This window comes from Tamandua tetradactyla, chromosome 22 (assembly GCF_023851605.1).
Source record: "Tamandua tetradactyla isolate mTamTet1 chromosome 22, mTamTet1.pri, whole genome shotgun sequence".
Lineage (NCBI taxonomy): Eukaryota > Metazoa > Chordata > Mammalia > Pilosa > Myrmecophagidae > Tamandua > Tamandua tetradactyla.
Genome location: NC_135348.1, coordinates 4239811 through 4267226, shown reverse-complemented (window position 1 = coordinate 4267226; position 27416 = coordinate 4239811). Strand labels below are relative to the sequence as shown.

Sequence of the window (27416 nt, the reverse complement as noted above, 5' to 3'; positions counted from 1 at the left end):
AAAAGAGATAGATAATGAAGATTAGAGTAGAAATAAATGAAACTGAAAACATGAAAACAATCGAGAAAATCAACAAAACCAGAAGTTGGTTCTATGAGAAAAATTTCTATCTTAAATAAGATTTATGGACCCTTAGCGAGATTGACAAAAAGGAGAAAAGAGAGGGTGCAAATAAATAAAATCATAAATGGAAGAGGAGACATAATCACTGACCCTGCAGAAATAAAGGAGGAAATGAGAGGATACTATAGACAACTTGATACTAATAAATTGGATAATGTAGATGAAATGGAAAACTTCCTAGAAAGGCATGAACAACCAACATTGACTTGAAAATGAATAGATGACCTCAACAAACCAATCACAAGTAAAGAAATTGAATTTGCCATTAAGAAACTTCCCATAAAGAAAAGTCCAGGACCAGATGACTTCACTTGTGAATCCTACCAAACATTCAACAAAGAATTAGTACCAATTCTGCTCAAACTCTTCAAAAAAACTGAAGAGGAGGGGAAACTACCTAACCATTCTATGAAGCCAACATCACCCTAACACCAAAGCCAGGCAAAGATATCACAAGAAAAGAAAATTACAGACCAATCTCTCTATTGAATATAGATGCAAAAATTCTCAACAAAATTCTTGCAAATTGAATCCAGCAGCAAATTAAAATAATTATACACCATGCCCAAGTAGGATTCATCCCAGGTATGCAAAGATGGTTCAACATAAGAAAATCAATTAATGTAATACACCATATTAACAAATCAAAGCAGAAAAACCACATGATCATCTCAACTGATGCAGAAAAGGCATTTGACAAAATTCAACATCCTTTCTTGCTGAAAACACTTCAAAGGATAGGAATAGAAGCAAACTTCCTCAACATGATAAAGGGAATATATGAAAATCCCACAGCTAACATCATTCTCAATGGGGAAAAATTGAAAACTTTCCCCCTAAGATTAAGAACAAGACAAGGATGTCCACTATCACCTCTGTTATTGAACACTGTGTTGGAAGTTCTAGCCAGAGCAATTTAGACAAGAAAAAGAAATGAAAAGCATCACAATTGAAAAAGAAGAAGTAAAACCCTCATTGTTTGCAGATGATATGATAGTATATGTTGAAAACCCTGAAAAATCCACAGCAAAACTTCTAGAACTAGTAAATGAGTACAGCAAGGTGGCAGGTTACAAAATCAATGCTAAAAAATCTGTAGTGTTTCTATACACTAGTAATGAGCAATCTGAGGAGATAATCAAGAAAAAAATCCATCTACAATTGCAACGTTAGCTAAATAAATTTAAATAAGGATATAAAAGACCTATACAAAGAAAACTACAAGAAATTGTTAAATGAAATCACAGAAGACCTAAATAAATGAAGGGCATACCATGATCATGGATTGGAAGATTAAATACAGTTAAGATGACATTTCTACCTAAATTGATTTATACATTCAATGTAATACCAATTAAAATCCCCAAAACTTATTTTTCAGCAATAGACAAATGAATAACCAAATTTATCTGGAAGGGCAAGGTGCCTGAATAGCTAAAAATATCCTGAGAAAGAAAAATGAAGTCAGAGGTCTCACAGTACCTGACTTTAAGATACATTACAAAGCTACAGTGGTCAAAACAGCATGGTACTGGCATATAGATAAATATACTGACCAATGGAATCAAATAGAGTGTTCAGATATAGACCCTCTCATCTATGGACAATTGATCTTTGATGAGGTAGTCTAGCCAACTCGCCTGGGACAGAACAGTCTCTTCAATAAATGGTGCCTAGAGAACTGGATATCCATATGCAAAAGAATGAAACGGATATCATGCAAAAGAATGAAAGAGGATCCATATCTCACACCCTATACACAAATTAACTCAAAATGGATCAAAGACCTAAATGGTAGACATAAAACTATAAAACTTTTAGAAGAAAATGTAGGGAAATATCTTATAAGTCTTATAATAGGAAGTGGTTTCCTAGATCTTACACCCAAAGCAAGAGCAATGAAGAAATAAATAAATAAATGGGAACTCCTCAAAATTAAACACTTTTGTGCATCAAAGAACTTTGTCAAGAAAGTAGAAAGACAGCCTACACAATGGGAGACAATATTTGTAAACAAGATATCAGATAAAGATCTAGTATCCAGAATATATAAAGAGATTTTTCAACTCAACAACAAAAAGACAGACAACTCAATTACAAAATGGGCAAAAAACATGAACACACACTTCTTAGAAGAGGAAATATAAATGGCCAAAAGGCATATGAAAACATGCTCAACTGCCCTGGCCTAGGGAAATGCAAATCGAAACCACAATGAGATATCATCTCAAACCCACCAGAATGGCCATTATCAATAAAACAGAAAATGACAAGTGCTGGAGAAAATGACAAGGATGTGGCAAAAGAGGCACACTTAGCCACTGTTGGTGGGAATGTCAAATGGTACAACTACTGTGGAAGGCAGTTTCCCATTGTTCCTCAGGGAGCTAAGTATAAAATTGCAATACCATTGTTAGGTATCTACTCAGAGAACATGAGTGCAGGGACACAAATGGACACTGGCACACCAATGTTTATAGCAGCATTATTTACTATTGCCAAGAGATAGAAACAGTTAAAATGTCCATCAACAGACAACTGGCTAAACAAGCTGTGATATATACACATGATGGGATATTATGTAGCTATAAAAAGAATAACATTATGAAGTATTTGACAACATGGATGGACCTTGAGGATATTATGCTTAGTGAGATTAGCCAGAAGCAAAAGGACAAATACTGTATGGTCTCACCGATTTGAACTAACATTAGTGAATGAACTTGGAGAATTTCAGTTAAGAACAGAGACCATCAGGAAATAGAAATAAGGCAGATATTGGGTAATTGGAGCTGAATGAATACAGATTGTGCAACAGGGCTGATTGTAAAAACTCAGAAATGGATAGCATAATACTACTTAACTGTAATTAATAATGTTAGAACATTGAATGAAGCTGAATGTGAGAATGGTAGAGGGAGGAGGGCTGGGGACAAATGAATCAGAAGGAAAGATAGATGATAAAGACTGAGATGGTATAATCTAGGAATGCCTAGAGTGTACAATGATAGTGACTAAATGTACAAATTGAATTTTTCTTTGCATGAGGAAAAACAAAGGAATGTCAATATTGCAGGGTGTTAAAAGTAGATGGTAATTCATATTTTAAAGTTTTAACTTATGTGTGAGACTAAAGCAAAATGTTTATTTGGTAGAAAATTACTATTTTGACTAGAGCATTTCCTAATATAATTTATGTGGACAGTTTAATTGTACATCATAAGTACACGGAGCCTTGAATAGGGCCTAACAGTTTGTAGGTTTGTCCAGAGTGGTGCCTGGATAAACCCCAAAGAGATCTGAACAATGAATAAAAAAGTATTTCCAAAGTCCCCTTGGAGGAATGGCAAGAAAGGGGCAAAATTCAACTTCCCCATCTGGAGAATTCCTGCTATTCTCACAAGCAGTGGGGACAACCAAAGCAATAAGCCGAGCCCTCAATCTTCATATGAAACTTATCCCTACAAAGGATAGGCTAAGCCTACTTAAAGTTAGGCCTAAGAGTCACCCCCAGAGAACCTCTTTCATTGTCCAGATGTGGCCTCTTTCTCTCAGCCAATATGACAAACAAGCTCACTGCCCTCCCTCTCTCTATGTGGGACATGACTCCCATAGATGTAAACCTTCCTGGCCACTTGGAACAGAAATCCTAGAATGAGCTGGGACTCAAGGGATTTGAGAAAATGTTCTCGACCAAAAGGGGGAAGAGAGAAATGAGACAAAATGGAGGGTCAGTGGCTGAGAGATTTCCTATAGAGTCAAGAGGTTAACCGGGGGTTATTCCTATGCATTATATAGATATCACCTTTTTAGTTAAGGTATATTGGGGAGGCGGGAGGGAACTGCCCAAAAATGTAAAGCTGTGTTCCAATAGCCATGTTTCTTGAGATGATTGTATAATGATATAGTTTTCTCAGTGTGACTGTGTGATTGTGAAAACCTTGTGTCTGATGCTCCTTTTATCTACACTATAGATAGATGAATAAAGCATATGGATTAAAAAATAAATAAATAATAGGGGGAACAAAGGTCAAAATATATTAGGTAGATGGAAATACTAGCAGTCAATGAGAGGGAGGGGTAAGGGGTATGGTATGTATGAGTTTTTTTTTTTTTTCTTATTTCTTTTTCTGAATTGATGCAAATGTTCTAAGAAATGATCATGGTGATGAATATACAACTATGTGATGATATTGGGAGTTATTGATTATACACCAAGAATGGAATGATCATATGGTAAGAATATTTGTTTGTATGTTGTGCTTAAATTTTGTTTAATTAGAAATTTAAAAAAATTAATAAAGGTTACTGGAAAATTGCAAAAAAAAGCCTTATAAATAAAATATTGAAAATCCTAAAACGCTAAATTTTAATATCCTTGTTGTCCTGTTAATATTATGAATAACACTTTAAAAAAAAACAAAACGAGTATCTAAAACAAGCTGCTAAGGCTTCAAGAGAATAGAGGATACTCCTATTTTTAACTGTAGCCCAGAATTACACTAAACCAATAGAGATATTGGCCTTACTTTTTTTATATGTATTAATTTGTGGCTGACATTGTTATTATTATTCTGTAATGCTTTGCACTTGCAAAGAAATTTCCAGTATGACTAGGGTTAACTAACTGGCTTGGCAAAGCCATTCTAAATTAAATACCTGGTTCCTGTTGCCTGATTGGTTTATGGGCTTTTAAAATGTTAAATAAGATTAGTTATGGCACTTTCTGGAAGTCCCCACATATCTCACTTCTCTATCCATAAAAGTGCTTACTTATTTGTGTTTGTTCTCACTAAGAGGTTTTTTAATTTACTACAAAGTAATTCTCACCAATCTCACAGTGAATAAATATGTTACTGTACTCTAGAATCATTTTAAACCATTAAAATGGCAATTTGTTTCATTAACTCAAAATAAAGCTTAACTATCCATTCCCCACATAGCATTTCTAATAATTTGCATAGAAAAATATTTGATATGTACAAATGTTGCAAAAAAAACATTGCCATGCCCATCTTGTAAGCTTAAAAGGATCTGCTCTTATTCCCTCTTTTTATTTAATTTTGTAAATGTATTCACATATGGTAGTCATTGAGCAAATGACATTTTAAGTCAAATATGGATAACATAATAATCTAAGTCCTATGAGCAAGTAGTTCTTTTTATTATTTTAACAAAGAGTTGGCATGTGTGCACATTAGGGAAGTATTTTATTATAATATGAATATCTAATGTGAATCAGCTTATCAAAATGACATGGAATGTAAATGGAGAAAAACCTAAATCAATATATTCAATACAGCTGCTTATTTCAACTCAGAATCACAAGAGAATGACATTGCTTACTTAAGTTTCGGAGTGGTTATTTTATCAAATGGGGAGAGGCCTAAGAAGCAAATTTTATAATGCTTCAGCATCTTATGTTGTCTGTTAACAACATTAAGGCTGAAAGTCCACTGAGTGAAGTCTGATTCTGAAACCTACCCCATGACATCAACTATACAGGATCACAGTGGGAGAAACAATTGCCCGTTTTCCTCTGAGATGATCTGGGCAAATCTTTTTGTACCCTATCTCTTGGTTTACCTCCAGGAACCTGTAAATTTCAAGTGTCCTCATGTTGCTCTGTAGATTTTTCCAGTTGGACCCAATGCCCCATCCTCTCCACCCCAAACCCTAACATTATGCCCTCAGGAAATCCACTTGTCTGATCAGTAAACTCCCACATAGGCTCTGCCTTTCATAGAAAGCATGCTATTCACACCTTGCCTTTACAAAAACTTGACAGCCCCTTAAGGAAACTGTGCAGTAAGCTTAACAATTGGAGGCTGTTTTTTTTTCTCTCACATCCATTATACTTTAGTGTAGGAAAAGGAGTAGACAAGTGAATTGTCCTTTATTGCCACTTCCAGTTTATTTCCTTTTTGCCAAATCAGTCTTCTCCAGATAGACACATAGAATGAAGATGACATGGTGAGAGAGATAACAGACAAATAGACAGACAGGCAGATAGACAGAAAGGGCTAGATCCTTTGAATCTCATGTCTATGACTCTCCCTATCCTCTCCCCATAATTCACTAATGGATGTAGTTCCCAGTTGACAATATTTCTGTCTACACTAACTTTTTCAATACTCCCAGAAGTTAAAATATTTCATGCTCTTTTTCAAAATAAAGAATTAATAACCTTTTCCCCTCAAATACCCTTTTCCTTCATGCTACTAAATTTTCACAAATGCCCATTTCTTACCTTCTGCATTGTCCTCTCCAGGGGTTCCTGACCTTTCGTTTGCCCTCAAACCTGAGCAAGCAACAAAATGAAGAATTTGCCCCTGTATCTGCATATCCTGAGATTCTGCTGACTAGAGCAAGAGAAGTGTCCTGCCAAACCACAGCAATCATACTATGAGCTCAATCCTGCTTGCCTGCCCAACTTTTGCTTACAAATTTCTGCTAGCTCTGCCCATACCTCCCTATAAAAACTGTATTTTTCAATTTGATTTTGAGACACTTGTAGATTTCTGAGATCAGTATGTTCTCCCTATTGCAAAAGTCTTTTTGAATGAAGTCTCTCTTTATCTAAGTCTAGATTTGCTTTTTTGATTGATGCCATACTGCTAAGAGGTGCATATTCATACCTCGTGGTATTTTATCCTGAAACCTTTATTTCAAGCATCTCATATCTAGGTCAGTTTTAGGAGTAACATTATATTCTCAAGGTCACTAATGTGGGTACAATGCAGCTGAGTGTCTGACCGCACTAGACATACACACAACACTTATGGAAGATACCAAGATGTATTTGTCAAGTTTCTTACCATGCTTTAAGAACAAAGAAAATTCTTCTACATGTGTATGAAGATTTTTGCCATGAGCTATTTCCCTGTGAGCCATACTTAGGAAAATTAAGCATATTGCTACAGGGACAATATTCACTGAAACATTAATTAATGAAGCTCAGACTTCACAGAAGACCTAAAGAGAACACTGAACTCTTACGGTTGGAGAAGACCATTTAGGAAAAGGAAGAGAGAAATCCAGATAACCAGAATGAACCTCAGACACTTGTTTGTATTTGGGGAGGAGAGCTAAGTTGGAACACAAAAACAGGTGAGACTTGACACTTGATCAGAATGATCTTCAGGAAAACCAGAATATTTGTCTTTCTACCTCCTCATGCTAAATAGAATCCAGGCAATGGAACACTGAGTCAAGAAAACAATTAGAATAAGCAGACTCACAGAGCCAGAATCTAGAACACAAGTTACCAGGGGACAGGGTAAGGATAGGAAATGGGAAGGTAATGCTTAAAATGTACAGGGTTCCTATTTGTAATGATAGAAATGTTTTGGTAATGGACGGTGGTGATGGTAGCACATGTTGTGAATGCAATTTACAGCGCTGAAATATATATATATATATATATATCTGAATATGGTTAAAAGAAGGAAATATTATATCATATATATGGTAACAGAATGAAAATTTAAAAAACACTACATGGAATTACACCACACAAACAGTGAACCCTAAGTTGAAAGTTGGACTTTAATTAATAGTACAATTATTAAGATGTGCTATCCTCAATTGTCCAACTGTTCCACACCGAAGCAAATTGTTAATAATAAGGTGGTGTATGGGAATCCTGTATTTTTACATGATTGTTCTGTAAACTCACAACTTTTTGGAAACAAAAAAACTTAAGGACAACAATGCTAATTACATAGTTGTCAAAAGAAATTATTTTAAGAGATTGCTATAAAGTCTCCCTGTTAAGTGAAATCTTCCAGTGTGAAATTTTGGTAATGTGTGAAAACACACTGGCAATGAGAGAAAGAAAAGATATAGGGTCATTGAGAGCTAAATGAAACAAAAATGACAGGTGACCCATTTTCTATAAAATATGGTAGGCGTTTAAAAGCAAAAACATCCAAACAAACAAAGAAAAACTTTGAACATGATTGAAATATTACCTTTGCCATACCTTAATTAACAGATTTATATGGCAGAGGAGATAGCACCAATTCTTTCAAGTCCTGTAAAAAAACAAATTTAGATAGATAGATACTAAGTTGTCCCCTACCAGCCAATTTTGTATCTTTTTGGGAGGCAAAAATCTTTACAAAAGGGGTGAGAAAGTGGCCTAATCTATGCTTGATGAAAGTGAGAAATACAGTGATTTAATTTGATTTCAAAGTGTAAAACACCTGGTAGATTAGAGAGGCCAGGAATTCCCACTGTATTCAGGGCCGCAAATAAATTTCCTTCCTTGGGAAAGCATGTGACAGCTATTGGTTACCGACGTTGAAATCATATTCTGTAAGTTCCCATTTGCTTTTGAGGAGGTTAGGTGCTAGTAACTGTGAAATGTTATGTATCTGATTATAAAAGTTTAGGAGGAAGATCAAAATAGAGCCATGTTGTTTTGTATGATGTGGAATTTGGAGCCCCAGGGACAATCTAGGGACTGGAGTTGAGACGAATGAGGACACTATAAAGAGGGTTATGGACTAGGAGCACAGTCTGGACAGAGCACAAGCAAAAGAATAACTGCAGGAAGAGTTCAATCTAAACTAGATTTCAACTGTGATTTGCATAATATGTGATGTAAACCTATCCTTTTATTCACTTCATAAATCTTCAACCACTACATTACTTTTTTTGCACATGGATATTTGTTTTGCAGAACTCAAAAAGCAATATAAAGGGGACAATAACATCTGAATTACTGTAATATGCAAATGAGGCATTACATATATTTTAAACATTTAAATTGTACATGGACCATTAAAACATATTGTTTATATCATAATACACCTATGTATCCCTATGTTAAAAACAATGCTTTTATTATTTCTTATAACTTAGTTTTATAGCCAAAATAAAAAGGCATGAACTGATGTAATTGATTCCGAAATATATAGAAGGATGTTTTATTGTAATACACCAAAAAAAAAAAAATCTCAAAATATAATATTTACTTCAAGTTCAATTCAATTTATCATTATATTTGTAGAAATATGGACACTCTATAATCTGGAAAAAAGCATCCAGGGTCACAGTGGTTGCAGAAGAGCAGTATTTGCTTGTCTTTAGGCCACAACTCTTAGAATTTAATAATGCTTCTCCTAGCTATACAAATTAGGTAGATGAGTATGCCAAATAAGAAAAATAATTAACATGTTATTATTTATTTTATTAATTTCCTCGAATAACCAAGAACATTTCCTTTCTTTGGCCTAACCATTTGTAATTGCAAAAATGGTATTTAAAATCTATGTTTAAAAAAATGCCTATATATAAAATATATAAGTCTATGTGTGCCAATTTGAAGCTATTATGTACCCCAGAAAATCCATGTCCTTTAATTTTCATTCAATATTTCTGGGTGGGATCTTTTTTATTATTTCCATGGAGATGTGACCCACTCAATTGTGGGTGTTAACTTTTGATTAGGTGGTTTCGATGGAGATGTGTCTCCACTCATTTAAGGTGGGGATACTTAGTGTAGCCTACTAAGTGGGAACCATTTTGAGAAAAGCTTTTAGAACCAACAGAACCCACACAGCCAGAGCTCTTTAGAGATGCAAACAGAAAACAGCCCTGGGGAAGCTTTGTGAAATGAAAAGAGAAAGCTAGCAGATGTTGCCATGTGCCTTTCCAGCTGACAGAGGTGTTCTGGACCCATCAGCCTTTCTAGAATCAAGGTATCTTTCCCTGAATGCCTTAGTTTGGACATTTTCACAATCTTAGAACTGTAAACTTACAACATAATCAATCGCCTTTTTTAAAAGCCAATATGTTACTGGTATACTGCATTCCAGCAGCTTTTACAAACCAAAACAGATTTTGGTACTGGAGAAGTGGGGGGCTGCTGTGGTTTGCAAATACCAAACATGTTGGGATGGCTTTTTAAATGGATAAGGAGAAGATTCTAGAAGAGTTGTGAGGACCTTGGTAGAGAAGGCCTAAGAATGCTTTGAAGAGACTGTTGGTAGAAATGTGGACTTTAAAGATACCTCTGACAAGGCCTTAGACAGAAATGATGCATGGAGTACTGCAAACTGGAAAGAAGGTGATCCTTGTTTTAAAGTGGCAAGGAATGTGGCAAACTTGACTGGTTTTAGATGGAGGGCAGGTTTTAAAAGCCATGAATTGGATATTTAGCAGAAGAGAATTTCAAATTACATGGTTTCTCCTCGCCACTTATAGTGGAATGCAACAGGAAAGAGATAAGCTGAGATTGAACTCTTGTGTACAAAGAAACCAGAAATTAATATTCTGGAAAATCCTGGGTTTCCAGAAAGGGGGACCCCAGAGAATAGTGCCCCATGTTAGGACTTAACCAAACATGGAACCAGGCAGTCATTTCAGGAAAACATAGGATTTGAGATGGAGTTATCCAGGAAGGATTTGTGGAAAGTTCTTTGGTCTGATGGGCATGATTGCAGCATTCAGCATAGAAAGCCAACAAGAGTATTGTGGGATTTGTATAAACAGAACCACTGTCAGTATGAACTAAAAGGTCAAAAAAGGGACAGATTGGAGGACAAATAACTTCAGAGGCAGAACCATGGAAGCTAAGGTTTGAAGTCAAGAAACCTTGGGCCAAGAGAGTGGACCCACCCAAGCTCTTAGAGAGGGTGAGTTTACCCTGAAGGCAGAAGGTGGGCCTTTTACTTTCTCACTCAGAGAGGGTTGTGCAGCCTCAGGCCTTGGAGAGGGTGGAGCACATTTCTTGGGGATTGGTGAGCTTGGCTGCCACACCTGTGTTCTGGAGGGGTTGAGTGTGTGCCCCAGAGATAGCAGAGAGCCTAGGTGCTGCCCATGTTTGGAAAGGGTAGAGCCAAGAAAAAGGTGGTCTCCCCAATTTCCCCCAAGTTTGCATTTAGAGGGATTACCTCTGCACAGGCCCTTGGAAAGGTTGGGACTGGCATTTTCTAAGGTCCAAGGATGAATGAATCTCAGACTTTGAAATCTAATGGAGTGTGCCCTGTAGGTTTTCAAAACTACTTGGGTCCAGTGACCGCTGTGTTCCTTTCAATTTCCCCCTGTGGAAACGGGAATATGTATCCTATTGACTGTTCATCCTTTGTATATTGGCAGCAGATAAGTTGTTATGAGTTTTACAGGTCCGGACCCTGAGGAGAATTTTGCCTTAAGACAGATGATGCCTGCAGCAAACTTTGATGAAATTTTGTACTGTTTCTGACTTTGTATGGTATTTGTCTTGTTACTGAAATAGTTTAAAGCTTTCTGATATTGTTATGGAATGAATGCATTTTACATTTGGAAAGAAGGTTTTTTCAGGGTCCCAAGAGTTGAATGCACAAGTTGGAAGCTATTACGTACCCCAGAAAAGCCATATCTTTAATCTTCATTCAATATTGTTGGGTGGAATATTCTTTATTGTTTACTTAAAGATGTGACCCACTCAATTATGGATGGTAACTTTTGATTAGACAATTTCCATGGAGATGTGGAGTTCCTTACTGGAGCCATTTAAGAGGGAACCTGTTTTTTTTTTTTTTTTGCATGGACAGGCACTGGGAATTGAATCTGGGTCTCTGGCATGACAGGCAAGAACTCTGCCTGCTGAGCCACCATGGCCCACCTGAGGGAATCATTTTTTAAAAAAGCTTTAGAACCAACAGAGCCCAAACAGCTAGAGACATTGGGAGATGCATAAAGAAAATGGAAAGCCATTGTAGAATCCTGGAGAGAAAACTAGTAGGCATTGCCATGCAGCTTTCCAGCTGAGAGAGAAACCCCAAATGTCATCAGCCTACTTGAACCAAGTTGTCTTTTACTGTATTCCTTAGTTTGGACATTTTTATACCCTTGCCTTAATTTGAACATTTTCAAGGCCTTAGAATCATAAATTGCAGCTTAATAAATTCCCCTTTTAAAAAGCCATTCAGTTTCTGGTATATGGTATTCTGGCTGTTTTTACAAACTAAAGCAATGTATTTCTCAATGAACGCTTAATAATGATATCTGATTTTTTCTTAAACACCATTCAAAGCCTGAGACTTATGAAAAAATTGATCAATCAATAAATGATAAACTCTCCATCAGGTTGCTTTCCTGTTAACTTAGGAAAATGTGTCCTTTCTATCTCCATTATCATCCACTGTAATCTTATGAGAGTAAGATTTGAGAAGATGACTATGGTGAATTAAATCCAAGTGCTTTCTGCATGCTACTCATGGTTCGAAGAACCTTACATATTCTAACTCATGCAAGCACCTCAACAACTTTATGTACTAGTCACAAGAATCATTACCACTTTATTGGTAGGAAAATTGCAACACAGAAAGTTGAAGTAACTCATCAAAGGTTATAACAGTATAAAGTATATGTAAGATCTGAACCTAGGTCCTACAGTCAAAATTATTAACCAATATGCCATGATCAAAAAATATGTATCATTTAAACAAATATATAGAAATTCATCAGTTCATGGCTACTCACTCCTTTGATATTAGAAACACTCTCTTTTGCTCTTTTGAAATGCCTATTCCATCTTAATCTTTGTTCATTTATCTTTTTCAATTATTTCCTATTTTTAAATATTTTATATCCTCAATTATCAATGGTTTTACTGCCGAATCAGTATTCTAAAGTCAATTTGATAATCTTCATAAAATACTGTTCTTTTGAGAAAATAACAATTTTACTTTGCAACAAATTTGCATTTTATTGGTGAATGTACTCAACATTAAAAAAAAAAATCTGCCTAAGACAGAAAGATATGTCACAGTATAGCTATGACATTCATGTTAAGATAGAGTGAATATCATGGTTAAGAGGTGAATGGAATGAGATCCATTTCTATAACTAGTGAGTTCATCTTAGTATATATTTTCTTGCCATGACAAATTGTTAAACTATGATTCAGCAGATCCTACCCCCCTTTATTTCTTTTCATAATGTCTACTTTCTGTCAACTAGATAACATTTTACGTTCTAATATGTGAAAATTTACAAGAGAAATGCCATAATATATCATCATTATGTAATATAAGAATAGAATAGGTGCAGACAGATTTTATGCTGTATCTATAAAACCTGAAAAGCCAAGTTTTATTTGTTAATTTTCACTTACCTTGGCATAACCTTAGAGTAATATAATATATTCTTTGCTAATCATAGGTTGCAAAGGAGCACACCTTGCTATGAACCTTCCCTTTTTGTACTTTTAAGTTATATTATTTTAAAATTTTATATTAAATTTGCTTCCAAGTGGTTGAATAAAATGATTGTTATTATTGGCTATAATACTCGGCATGTAGGTTTTTAAATAGCACCCATAATCTAAACACATGTGGGTGGAAAATTTTATTTGTACTATAAATAGTCAGAAATTATTTATTATATTTTAACAGGGCGCCTGCTACAAAATTCATAAATATATGCTGGAGAATTTATGGACAAGATACTGACACTCCCGCTATATTCTGCTGAAGAAAGGAGTGGCTTGTGAGCTATAAGTTCTATCCATACATAAGACAGTAAACATGATCCCAGATTCTTTTTTTTTTCATGTACCTAATAGATAGCCAATATATAAATAGGATTCTGAAGACATTTCCTGTTCTCATACCATCATGGCATTCAGACAAACTGGAAGGTTACTTTTAAGAGATAAAACAAGTCCGAATCAAAGGTATCTGAGAAAAGAAAAACTAACTAAACTATAGGTAGGAAATGAAGTTGAGCAGAGCAGAAAACCTTGAAGTCAACTTGGAAGTGGAAGAGGTGCTGTACATTGTAATTCTCTAGTGATAAACAGTCTTGCCTTTGGACTAAGATGTGGGTTCTGTGATGAAGAAAAGTGTTGGGCAAAGTCATGATTTGTTCCTAATCATTGGGCACAGAGATGCTGATATGCTAAAAAAAAGTTCTAACGAAAATAAGCAAACAAAAACACAGTATATCTCAATATGTCAAGTACAGATAAATCAAGGCACTATGCCTTAATTGTAACTCTATTTTAATTTAATTAAAGAATCATATTGTTTTATTGCTACATAATATAAAATCCCAATGTGTAGCATTATTGTGAAATAAATTAGAAGGTATATGATCTCATAGATATCTTAATTAGCAGGTCTTCTAATTTTATTCTAAACTTGCCAATTTCAATCCCTTAAATCCCACTATCCAGCACTTAGTAACTACTTAATAAATTAAAAAAAAATAAAATGAGTGAAAACGCTTTATACTCTTAATCATTTGGTATTAGAAGATCTATATTTAGTTTGCTTACAAGTTCATTTTGAGATGAAACCTCTTAGTTACATTATTCTAAATAACTGAAATACTTTCATGATCTGACCAATATTCTACAATGTCAGATTTCTTAAATGAGCCATAAAATTAATCATCAATGAAAAATGGCATGGTATCATGGAAAATACATTTTCTTTCTAAATTCATATGCACTAGTAAGCAGGGCAGCCACATCCACCTCCAGATATACTGGACGGGTCATCAAGAAGGCAGCAGAAGTTCATCAGCGCTATTGTCATGTTCCCAGTCGCCCAAGATTGAATTCCTCTCCCCATTTCGCCCTAAATCTTGTATATATTTTGGGAGAAATCTTGTGTCTCTTATTTTACATTTCCACTGCTAGCTATAACTAGTTCATATTCTTAAATTTTGGAATTACGGTTTCTTTCAAACAACTCAGTCTGTCTCAGCAACAACAAACATATAAGCATTTTTGTTTTTCAAAATGGCTTGGGAGGAAGACTTTCTGTTTATTAAAATATTCTACTTTATTTTTTACATATATGGCATTTGGATGATACTTCTAAAAGAAATGAAATATAGTAATATGGATTTAATAGTAAAACCAAATAAAGCATTCTGTAACTGATCTTTGATTATTGAAAAAAATACATCAGTGATTCTGACCATTGTAAATCATTTATTTATATTTTACTGTAGATGTGCTCTATTGTTAGTCAATGGCGTCCCTGAATACTGGATAAGTCAACTTTTATTGACTGATAGGACACTAAATAATATATAGCCTCCAGAATGTTTGGAGAGATCATGGAAATTCTGTGAAATAGAGTACAGATAATTCTTTCAGATTTTTAAGGTATAAAAATCTGTCAAAAGTACTTGACTTTTTAAACTGCAAAATATCATATACTTGTTACTTGAAATGAACTTCATTGCTGATACGTTGTTCAAATTTTGCTCTTTAAATGATTTTCTTCTAACTCTTTAATAGTATTGACTAAATATATGTTTTGTTAGCAGAAAAAATTCACACAGATGTATATTATATATGTACAATTAATACTACTAATTTAACCATCAATCATACCTGAGTGAGTTCATTAATATCTACAAGTCCATTGCTGTCAGCATCAAAATATTTAAACATCTGATCCACCAAAAGCTTCTTCCGAGATATATTATCACCATTAGGACTTTCATTTTCTTCTGTAATATATTTCTGATTTTGTAAATCTAAAAGCATGTTTTTCATCTCATTGTATTCAGTGGTCTTGCAGTTATCTCCTGTAACAAAAGAACAAAGTTATTATCAAAGCAGTCTTATTAAAAAGAAACCATTTATGTCAATATTTAGAAGCTGACTATGTATATTATTTTGTACATCATTTTTTGAGTTTGTACTCTTCCATTCTACAGAACTTTCCTTATACAAGGAAAAAGGCATGGGATATTTCTATGGTAGGATAGAACACTTTCATTTGTATCAAGTCCAGTAAGAACATATTTACTGTGAGATTTCTCTGGGCCAAAGGCACTGATCCTTTGAAGGACGTAGAAAAACATGGTAATTACAATTGGCCCCAGTGTTTAGATGCATTATCTCAGTTCTAATCCACACAATATATCCCTGTTTGGTACTTTTACAGGTTCAGGAAATTAGATGCAGGGAAGTAAAATGAATTGCCCAAGGCAAAGCGTTATATGGTGCTGTGTTTTGCACTCAAGCTCATAAATATCTAGCTCCAAAACATCATACCACACTTTTAATCTCAAGTGTGTTTCAGACATTTGGAATTGTTTGAAGAAATCCCCTATGTTTTTTTTTTAGCAAAGATGTTTATTGCTTGTTCTTAATTCTGAGCCTTCTTAAGAAGCTAAGCTCATATTTGTATTCTTCCAAAGGCCTTTCTTTATTGCTCTAATATTAATTTATCTCGCCCTTTGCAGCACTCTGGTGTATAATACGGTATATATTTGCAATCTATATCTTGGAAGTTCTATTTTGCAGGCTTATTTTTTAATTGTTTTGGCAGGGACAGGCTCCAGGAATTGAACCTGGGTCTTGAACCTGGGTCTCCAGCATGGCAGGCAAGAATTCTGCCACTGAGCCACCATTGCACTGCCCTATTTTGCAGTTTTAATATTCGCAACCAAAGTATAAGCTCATTAAAGCAACAATGCCATATAGATTTGTAGTATTTCCCATATAATAACAGCACAATGCCGGGGGCATCATACTTAATAAAAATAATTGGTTTGCTTAATGTTTCTAAAAATAACTGCAATTGCTTTACTACCTCCATATAGTTATTTTACAAAGAATTTTATTATAATGGCTCCAGGATGCTGCCATAATAGTCATTGAAATGAAATACATAGCACAGATGAAAAATATGATATAAAAATACATTATAAGAAATACAGTGCATAAGGTAAGTTGCACATCAAATTGAGGTATTATATTAACTATTCATTTTCTTAGCAAAAACCTAACTTTATAATTATTCTCAATTTGGACAATTACACTTTAACAGCATCTACAATTTTAAAAGAATATTGTAAAGATTTAAATCTGTGACTGAGAAACGGGCTTGAATACAGTATTTAAAGTCTCCTTTCTCTTTCAAGACAAGATGGAAAACAATCTCCTCTAGAGAAATAAAAGGCTACCCTACTTTTCAAAGACAGTGCGATGTCTACTGTTTTCCAGCAATTTCAGTGTTTCGCAATTCTGTCAAAAGGTTTCTTTTTATACCAAAATGTAATGTTGTGCTACAATGTAAGTCAATTTGCATTATTCTGTTCTCAGTAATGAATAATAATAAGAATATGTTTTCATAATAACAGAGAACTCACTGACAAACCAGAGAAGTAATCAAATTGAGAGCTGTAGCTAATAATTTTGGTGTCTGGAAATGCAGCACCAAAGAAGACTTCAAATATGTGTATTTGGGTGTCTATGAGCATATGTATGCATCAGGAAAGTAAAGAAATTTGTGATGAGAGAATGAGACAAAAATAATAATCCACTCCAATGGTCCTCTGTGGAATTTCTGTCTGATTCTATATCTGCATATGCATTTATTTTTATCGACTGTCTGGGGCTGGCCTGGGACCACAGGAAGTAGGGATGATGTTAATGTTGATGAGAGACAGGTGGGAAATAGGGCTTAAAAGATGCAAACTTTTAACTAATATTTAAAAGTGGAGAGGTGGCCATAGAGTTTGGGTTGTTACCCTCTAATTTTGATCTGATCAAATTAATATGATTATCATAATACTTTCTGTTAATGCCTTCATTCTACAAATCATTTGAAATTTCTTCTTCTCAAGTCTAGGCATGAGGCTGGGACTGGCAATAGAATAGAATAACAGTAAAAGAATTGCTACGATGGCATTGACCTTCTAGGGAGATGGGTAATCTAAAATAATATATTATATGGCTATAAAATTGATAAATCTGATAAAAATCTTTGTCAGATTTTTTAGTAATAAATTGGTATATCTGTCATTAATAAGAGATTACACATAATGTAGGCTTCTTACCTTTTAGATACTTTACACATATTAGATCACTTATTCCTAAGAACAACCCCCCAAAAGAAAGGCAGTATGATCATCACCGTTTTCAAGAAGAAGAACTAAGGCAAAGAGAAATTAAGAAACTTGTACAAGGTCACAAAGCTAGAAAGGGGCTGAATGATTTTAACATTTAGGATATCTGCCCAAAGACGACTTGTAAAAGTGAGAGATAAATAGAACCACAAACCCAAGGCAGTGCCATTGCTTCATTACAGACAGAGAAAGAAGAACTTGTACAGAAAACAAAAAATGAAGGATCTGAGAAGTAACAGGAAACTAAGAAAGGACTGAAGAGAAAACCAAAGTGAAAAGAACTTTTCATGAAAGAGTGCAATGAAATGTCAAATGCTCTAAAGTAAAAGCATATCTATTAGGATCCTTAAATGGGAGGTAATCAGTGAATGTAAAGGAAAATGTAATGAATACATGGAGCGGAATTCACATTACAATGGGCTAAGAAGTAAACTATATGTGAGAATTTGGAAATGTTAAATGCTTACTACTTTTTTATTCAGGGTCAATGTGAAAGAGAGACAATTAGCATGACTAAAAGGAATAGATATTTAGAAATCAATCTCAACCCATTAAAATGTGTGGCCCTATAGAAGAATGCCACTTGGTTGTTTTTGGTAGGCTTTCTTTCTCAAAACTTAATCCACAAGCAGTTCCCACACTGTTGCAGGCCGGGGAAAGAAATGCGCTTTTGGATGACTTTTCTCTGAGAGGCAGGCCTGAAATCTCTGCTTCCCTGTTCTTGACACTGAAAATATAGCGGTTAACAAGATAAACCGGGTCCCTATTTGGTGGTGGCTATTTTACCCCCCTTCCTGTGTCTGCATCGTCACTGGGTTTTGCTGGTCCTTGACTCAGAGTTATTATAAGGGCAAATAAAATCCATCAGGTCCTGGCAGTCTTGAAAGAATGCAGAATCTCAGATATACTCAGCTGGCTGCACCTGTGCAGCTGGAATTTCCTCTGCAAATCTCCACGAAACTGAGGATAATTGCATTTTATGTTTCTGATAGTATACATAAGATTTGAGCACACAATAAGTACCAAAATTCTAGATTACATCAATTAAGCTTAGTATTATATGTTTTAACAAAGGCTATAATTTGTTCTTATCTCTTAGAAATTACAATTTTATCCTTTCCTCCTATTCACCAAGAAAAAAAAACCTGCAACACAAAATATTCCAAAGTATATAAGAATATAATTTTTACCTTTTAAAGATATAGTGCTAGAATTTAATTGACTTGATTGTAAGTAGGAGTAATAGAAATTTAAAGAGTTAAAAAGAAATGTTTTGGGGTAATGTACCAGTGGTTCAGAGGCAGAATTCTCGTCTGCTGTGCTGGAGACCCGGGTTCAATTCCCGGAGTCTGCCCATGCCAAAAAACAAACAAACAAAAACAAAAACAAACAAACAAACAAAAAAAATAAATGTTTAGATTTTAGTGTTAAAACTATTCATTTCTCAGAATGCAATATGAGAATTGTTTTTATCTCTATTCAATTACAGCTAATAGATCAATTTACACAGATTTAGAACAGTATTTTGTAGTTCACACATAAGTATGTCAAAAGCTAGGCAATAATTTAATATACACGTATAAACTGAACTCAAGATACCTTATTTATACTAATTGAAAATTATTAAACTGTGCACAAGAAAGAACTCAAATGATCTTAGTTAAAAGTAGTCAACAGAATTTTTCAAAACATTTTTATCTGAAATATCTAGTTAAATGTCAAAAGGACAAGGTTTTAAATTATATTATACCTCAGGAAATTTACTTGAATTTCCTTGTTAAGAAATGTATAACAATTTTTAATAAAATTCATGCAAAGCTGTTATGTTTCAGGCATTATTAGGTCTGGATATTCACCATACATGCACATGCACACACACTTGTGCACACATGAACAGGCATGCACACGCACACACATACACACATGTACACACATGCACACACACATGCATTTTCTCACACACACACACACACATACACATATGCACACACATGCCACATCACAACACAGTACATACAAAGTGCATGATTTTCTCATCTACTCGGAATATTTTTCAAGTTAATGAGTGATTCTGTTTTACAAGAGACATTGGTTCCTTACCCTACCCTCACCCACCACATGAAAACATGGATTGAGCTTAATCAAATCTCTTTTTAAGCATTATTGGATGGTTGTAAAGAATAATGACTGAAAATTCAATTAACTCAATTGACCTGCTTAATGATGAATTTTAGGAATACTGGAAGTAAAGAGGAAGGTGGGGTGAGTTAGAAATCTTATCACTTTGCTACTTATAATCTAACTTTTACATTTTTATTCCATATTGTCATTGACAACTGACTTCAAATGTATCTAAGCATTAGTAAACAAGGGTTTGATTTCCTAGTTTGGGAAATGTGATTACATATTAGAAATTCAATAAAGATCCTCTAATATCCAGGTCACCCGAGAACATTAATTAAATTTTTTTTTTGTGAGGCAAGATTAGGCACTCCATCCTCTGACTCCAATTACATTCTTCAAATGTGACACATGCTTTGGAACAAATGCTCAGCCTCGTTGTACATTACTTCATTTTTGCCAAACTCTCCTACCCCAAACACAAAGTCACATATTAATGAAGAACTGATGTGTAGAATGCTGGCACAAAGCACAACACAACAGAATACAATAAAAAGGTGAAATTGATAAATTAAAATTCTTGGGCACCTAAAGAAAAAGGAGAAAATTTAGCTTACCTCAAGTAAGTACAATGTATAATATTAGTTTACATAAAACGTCATGTGTATTATTTTAATGATCAATGCTTTAATAGTTATTTAAATTATTATCCTTAGAGTAAACAACAGGAAATTAAAACGTGCTTCATGTGAAAAGACATACCTCCTCTAGAATATATGTAAACTAATATTGGTAAGCATTTTGTAAATTGTTCTTTTTTTTTTTTCTAACTCATCATTGTTTTTCTTGGACAACAAATAATTTGCACGATTTGAAGGCCTTCCATCTTCTCACAATCCTGTACATTCCTGTACAGTGTGAGTGTACAATCTCTTATATACTGTGCTGTACACATCTTGTAATTCTGACTGATTCAACCTGAGTTTCATAGAGGTTGTTAATTTTTGTTTATATTTCCTTAGATTTTTCATTATTTCTGGGCTCAAAGTCATATGAAAGATTTTTAATTTTGTTAAGATTCTGAACAAAATCTTAACATTTAACTATGTTGCCAAAAAGTAAACCTATCACTGCATCAAGTGTATTCAAAAGTAAAACTTGGGGAATTTCATTGAGAATAGCTCTCTTACTACTTGTGCTCACGACAAAATCTCCAATAATTTCATCACATCACTCAAATATGTAGCTGTCAATGAATATTTTACATTTTGTATTGATGTTATAGAACATATGCTATCCACACCTATGAAATTACAAGCATATAGAGATGTTTCAATTAAATATTTTAACAGCACTTGTGGGCTCGCACTGTTTTAAATATTTTATGCATTTTAGCTCAGTTACTCTGTTTAGCCATCTGTTGAAGTAAGTACCATTGCTGTCCCCATTTTACAGATAAGTAAACTGAAGAACAGAGATATTAAGTAATTTGCCCAAAGTGACACAACTAGTAAGTGACAGTCAAGAGCCCTGGTGTCTGCATTCATAAACTGTGTGCAATACTGCTTCTATGAATGTTCTATAAGCTATACATGTATTTATATATTTATGAATTATGACTTTGTAAACAGAAAAGATCTATTCTGTTTCAGACTGGAAACAGTTTTAAGAGGCACGGTACTCTAAATCAATTCAGGGAGTTTTCCGTTCTCTTTGTTAAATTACAATGGTTCCATAACCCCAATATGGCAAATAACACAGAAATTTCCTATTGACTGAACTTCAGTACAGATTATATGGCAAAATTAATGAAATTGCATACTCCCCCAAAGCTTTGAAATACTGGAACTAGAAAATAAGGACTTAGTTATAGATGGTATCCAACACTGCCCTCTTTTGACAGCCAAGTCTAATGTAAATGACAGTTCCACTGACATTCCCTGAGAGTTTTGTTCACTTTCTTTTGAAGAGTAAATTGAAGGAAAGAAAAAAGTGTTCCTGGAATTCCTCTATCGTCTGGTGTGTGGAAGAAATTTTGAGATCATACATAAAAGGGAAAAAATATTCCAAAGGAAGGCAGAAAACACAAAATTCTAAGAAGATAAGGGGGACTAAATATTGCTTCCAAGAAGTGAGGAAATAGGAAACAAATCTACATTTGCTTTAAAAAATGTGATAATGAGAATGAAAGTGATCAACTGGAAAGTCAATCTCAGCTTCCTATAGAATTAAAAATATATGTATTCCAGAAGCAAACCAATAAAAGCAAATAATTCAATGAGGAAAAAAAAAAAAAGAAGAAAGGGTGAATTTTACCTTTATTGGGCAAAAGATATAACTCATTCTATGTTCATTTTCCTAATTAATTCTCCTCCTCATTCTACAGGTGTAAATAGTACTATGATTTAAACATAATAACTTCTTCTTCATAAAGCAGATTGATAATGACAGAGAGGTGAGTAATTTCTCAACATGTATCCTAATATTTGAATTTGAGTTAATATCATCATGGCCCCAAAACTGTTGCTTGTACCAATCAATAAACTAAGGATTCAAAGTGGAAGGATGTGGCAATAAATATACTTGAGCCACAGAAAGGCTGTGGATTCTCTGTGCCATGTGCTCATATGACCAATTCCTGAGACAGTGGCTTTAAAAGAGCAAAAGCCTTTATTGCTAGGCAGGAAGTAGGAGAGCAGATGACCTACTGGCCTATAATTCTGCCTCCCTGAGTTTGAGGAGTTCAAGGTTTTTATGGATTCTTACAAGGAAAGATGAAGTCATTACAATTTCAACAGCAAGTACAAGCAGAAAGGAAGACAGAGTTATCATCACAATAGCAAGTATAAGCAGGAAGGGAGAGTTATTATCATTTCCATAGCAGGTACAGTCAGAAACAATTTACAAATGTAAAGGAGTGAAATGATTCTGGAATCAGTTAATGGTTGGGTCTGAGCTGATTCAAGTTTCTCCATTAGGGTTTGCCCTTAGAAGTTTCTGAAGTGAAAAAAAAAAAATCATATAAAAAATGCACCAGCTTTTACAATCACGAAAGTGTAAGATAAAGGCTTTTACGATCATTATCAGAGATCAGGGCAGCTGGAGTACAGTTCAGAGATTTCCCCTTTGTGTACTGTAATACAGCAGAAGGAAAAAAAAGGGAATATTTATATAATGATCGAGTAGTCATAATCATTTGTTAAATTTTAACTTCTCAGTTGCACACACACAAACCAACTTGATGCATGATGGCTTACTATTAGGCGTTAAGGAAGCATTTATTTGTCTATCTGACTAGCAAATACAGAAATTTTCCATATGCCAAAAATATTCACACAGAAATGACAGAGATGTAATTCTACTGCTTCAAAGTGAAGAAGAAATAAATGAAGCATATCTAGGAAGGCAGACCAATTATCTGGAAACTTGAAAGACTTGTGGCAAGGAGAATGTTTCTTTTTTTTTTAATTATTTTAAAACATTTAATTTCAACAAATCTTTTGAAAATTTTGACAAAGATAATTGATCATGTAAAGTGAATAGGTGGCTAAATAGCTGGCATACAAAAAAAGAGAAATGTATCTGTTTGAATCATGGCTAAAGATATTAGAATTTATTTTTAGCAGAAATATAATGTGTCTCATGCTTATTCAAGAATATTTGCCTGGGATCTAGCTGATCTGATCAAGATGGCTTTAAATTATATAAGGTACAACTGGGAGCAAATCCCAGATAAAATCTAAAATTAGAAATTATTGAAAATAGAAATAACAGTAGGTAAATTAACAAAGGAAGGAAAAATAAGGAGTAAAAAATAGTATTTGTGGCCTGAGTTTTCAATATTGAACTCCCTATAAAGAAAGGAAACTTAGATTATAACCATAGATGATAAAAGATATTACTGAAAATTAGTGATAGAAGCTCATAAATAAAATATTGGTATGTTCACAGTGATAACATGCATCTATTATATCAGAGCGAGTGTTAAGAATATACCTTTTTGTAACCCTTAAACCTGTGGATAAAGCATACTTCTGTATGTGTAGTGAAAATAAGAGAAGAAAAATAAGTGAAAATGTATAAACTGGAGAATTTATAAACTGGAAAAGAGCTTGGAAGAAATTACCCAGAAAATAGTATACAACATGAAAGATTGAGTAATAGAAGAGATGGAAAGAGAGGGAGTGATTACAACATATATCAAGAAAGTGCTCTACCAAAGGAGAATGTGTGGGATCGTTTGGGGACAATGTTTCAAAGAATGCTGGCAAATAATTTTCCATAGTTATACAAGGAACATAATCATAAGTTTGGATTAAGGAAAATAATCATAAGTTTGGCTGTGAATTCTAACAGCTAGAAAAATAAAATGTATATCTACATTTAGAATTAGCAATGAAATGGTAGAATACTATGGAAAGACAGAAAATTGTAAAATATGCCAGAGATATAAGAAATTAGTTATAGAGGGACAATATTGGAATGACAATGGATAACTAATTCAAAGTGTTGAAGAAAAAAAACAATAGGCTCAGAGTTCTATACCCAGCTAAACTATCATGTTAAATAGATATGACAAAACTTTATGGAGAAGCACTAAATTAATGTAAATACAATATATAATACCCAAACTGGAAAATGACCACACAAAAATTGGGGGCAAAAAGGAAGAAAAAAAAAAAAAAAGATGAGCAAACAAGAAATTGATGAACACATCTGTGATCACAATACATGCATACCAATTAAACTGACATATCAAAAGACAGAGAATGTCAGGTCAAAATAAAAACAATGAACTTAATCTCCAAATGCAAAAAATTCTACTACCCAACCCCTTAAAAGGAGCAAACAAATAATACTGAAATATACAAAATAATGTAATAAATTATCTCCTGTTGTATTGATAGAAACAGCTGAAGTATAATTTTAGGCAGAAAATGCAGCTAATATAAGGATAAAATAATGACAGTTTTCATTTACTAAGAAGAGGGAAGTAATTATTCACCCCTCTCCTGTCCCCTTGAGAATGTAATAGGCCAAATTATTTGGCCTATTTGATTTTGCAATCCAAGTTTGAGAACCTTCTGACTTCAGAATTGTAAACACATGAGAATTTAACTCTGAGATGCTTAATTAGGTATACAGAACCCACAATGTGCAATCATTTGTCTCTCAAGGAGATAGAAAAGCTTTTATTCTTCTTAAACATTGCTGTTTAAATTTGTGTGAAATTTTGTGCAGATTTTGTCTTCTCTTATGGACTGTAACATGCATATAATTTGATATTCAAACACGATAATAAAGTGTTTCCTTTTTCTTCAGTATTGGAACAGAAAGACCTTTTGATGGCACAAATCTTTAATTTCTCAACAATTATTAGAGGAATGACTCACTAAGAATGGATAAATGTCATGATTTTGTATTCAACAAACAGTATAATTGAACAATTGTAAATCAAACAGTGACACAATTACAAGGCAAACATGATAAACCACAGTCATAGAGAAAAATTGTAATACATCAACATGAGAAATATAACTCAAGCAAACATTAGGCTTAGTGCATTGGTCTGGACCAAATCCAGAAATGATTTTTACAGGAATATTGTATTCTTCTCAAACATGAAGTTTAATGTGAATTTTAAATATAGCCTGAAGTTGAGACTGAGGTTAATTTTCTCCTAGAGGTTATCCAGGAGCAATAGGTTGTTTGTCCAGCTAATGTTAAAAATAATTATTATAAGCATGATCACTTTTTTAATTGGTCACCGAATTTCTTAGACAAGAATTCCTATAGGTCTTACAACCTAATATCCCAGTTACTCTTTATCTCAATTTAGCACAAAGACATAAATGAAGAAGTGGTAGAGAAAAATAGGATTTCCTCTCTGGTTTCTATCTCTGTGTTCCTTGTCTATTAATCTATTTTGCCAAGCAAACAAAAGGTATAATATAATCATGAACATGTGCCTTCAAAAATATTATGGGACCCACATCTTTATCATATCAGATTGAATGTCAGGAAATGTTATTTGCATAACAAATCTAAAGTTCATCTACTAAAAATATTCAGATACCATCACATCATAATAAACATAACGACATTCACAGAGTTGTTATTTGCTAGATGCTGTTATACAGACACAATCTAAATGCCAGCTAACATGTATAGCAATGTAAAGCATGAATCTGGCAAAGTAAGTGGGCAATGCTGCCTTACTAGATTTTAGCTCAATACAATGATCATGTGTCAATAAGTTATCTGAATAGATGCATCCTGCAGAGTTATGTTCCTGTCATATTCATGACTATGTGTTAACAGTGATTATGTCTTATTAGCACAAGTGGTCTTGAGGATACTTTGCCTTATAAGAGTCTTACAAATTTGCATACTTTGACAGGTCATAGCCTGGCTGCAGTGTTAATAATCTTCTCATCGCTCCCAACTGAACCAAAAACACCCACAAGTGATTCTACCAAATTGGGCCATTCCAGAAAAGGGGATTTCTCAGTCTCTAAGTATGAGTCCTGGTTCTTAGTAGTTAAATAGTTAAACAGTCTTGACAAGACTTCTTCAGTTAGGTGTATTAGCGTTCTCCAGAGAAACAGAATCAACAGGAAATATCTGCAAATATAAAAGGGATAAAAGCGTCTCATGTAACCATGAGAATGCAGAGTCCAAAATCCACAGGGCAGGCTGTGAAGTTCATGACTCCGATGGAGGGTCTGGACAAACTCCACAGGAGAGGTTCACTGGCCAAAGCAAGAAGGGAAACTGTCTCTTCTGAATCCTCCTTAAAAGCCTTCCAGTAATTAGATTAAATGTCACTCATTGCAGAAGACACTTCCCTTGGCTGATTACAAATGGAATCAGTTTGGAAGCAGCCAATGGGATCATGATTTAACTCTATGAAATGTCCTCATAGCAACAGACAGGACAGCACTTGCCCAATCAGGCAAATGAGTACCACCAAGGTGAAAATTAGGAATTTTACATCTTTAAAGTCTCTCTTCACTTTGAAAATTTCACACATTTTACAATGAAATTTTCTCTTAATTAAATATCTTCACAACTCATGCTTTTATGAGTCATGTCATGTTTTATGTCAACTCTGGCCAAGTTGACACATGAACCTGACCATGACAATAGGTACCTATCATTCTTTTCTACAACTATTCTTTGGAATACCTTCACACAGTCACCCATATAACCCTCTGAAATTGCAAATATCACCTATTCATAAAATACCATACATTAAGAACAGCTGATTATGAATAATTTACATGTCAATGTTCGTCGCT

At 34.1% G+C, this 27416-nt stretch overlaps 1 protein-coding gene and 1 long non-coding RNA gene across 12 annotated transcripts in view; one reads left to right on the top strand and one right to left on the bottom strand.

Annotated features, from left to right (window-relative positions):
* FSTL5 (follistatin like 5) overlaps nt 1–27416 on the bottom strand; it is an 875733-nt gene that overhangs the window by 433154 nt on the left and 415163 nt on the right. For all 9 annotated transcript variants that reach the window (XM_077139637.1, XM_077139631.1, XM_077139629.1 and 6 more), the window contains one exon: nt 15467–15663. In XM_077139637.1, coding sequence (XP_076995752.1) covers nt 15467–15663 — 197 coding nt within the window. The remainder of the gene's footprint in view (nt 1–15466; nt 15664–27416) is intronic.
* Nucleotides 1–27416, top strand: part of LOC143666189 (uncharacterized) — a 90415-nt gene that overhangs the window by 16153 nt on the left and 46846 nt on the right. For all 3 annotated transcript variants that reach the window (XR_013167451.1, XR_013167452.1, XR_013167450.1), the window contains 3 exons: nt 6395–7402; nt 13512–13605; nt 22502–22570. This is a non-coding gene — a long non-coding RNA (uncharacterized LOC143666189). The remainder of the gene's footprint in view (nt 1–6394; nt 7403–13511; nt 13606–22501; nt 22571–27416) is intronic.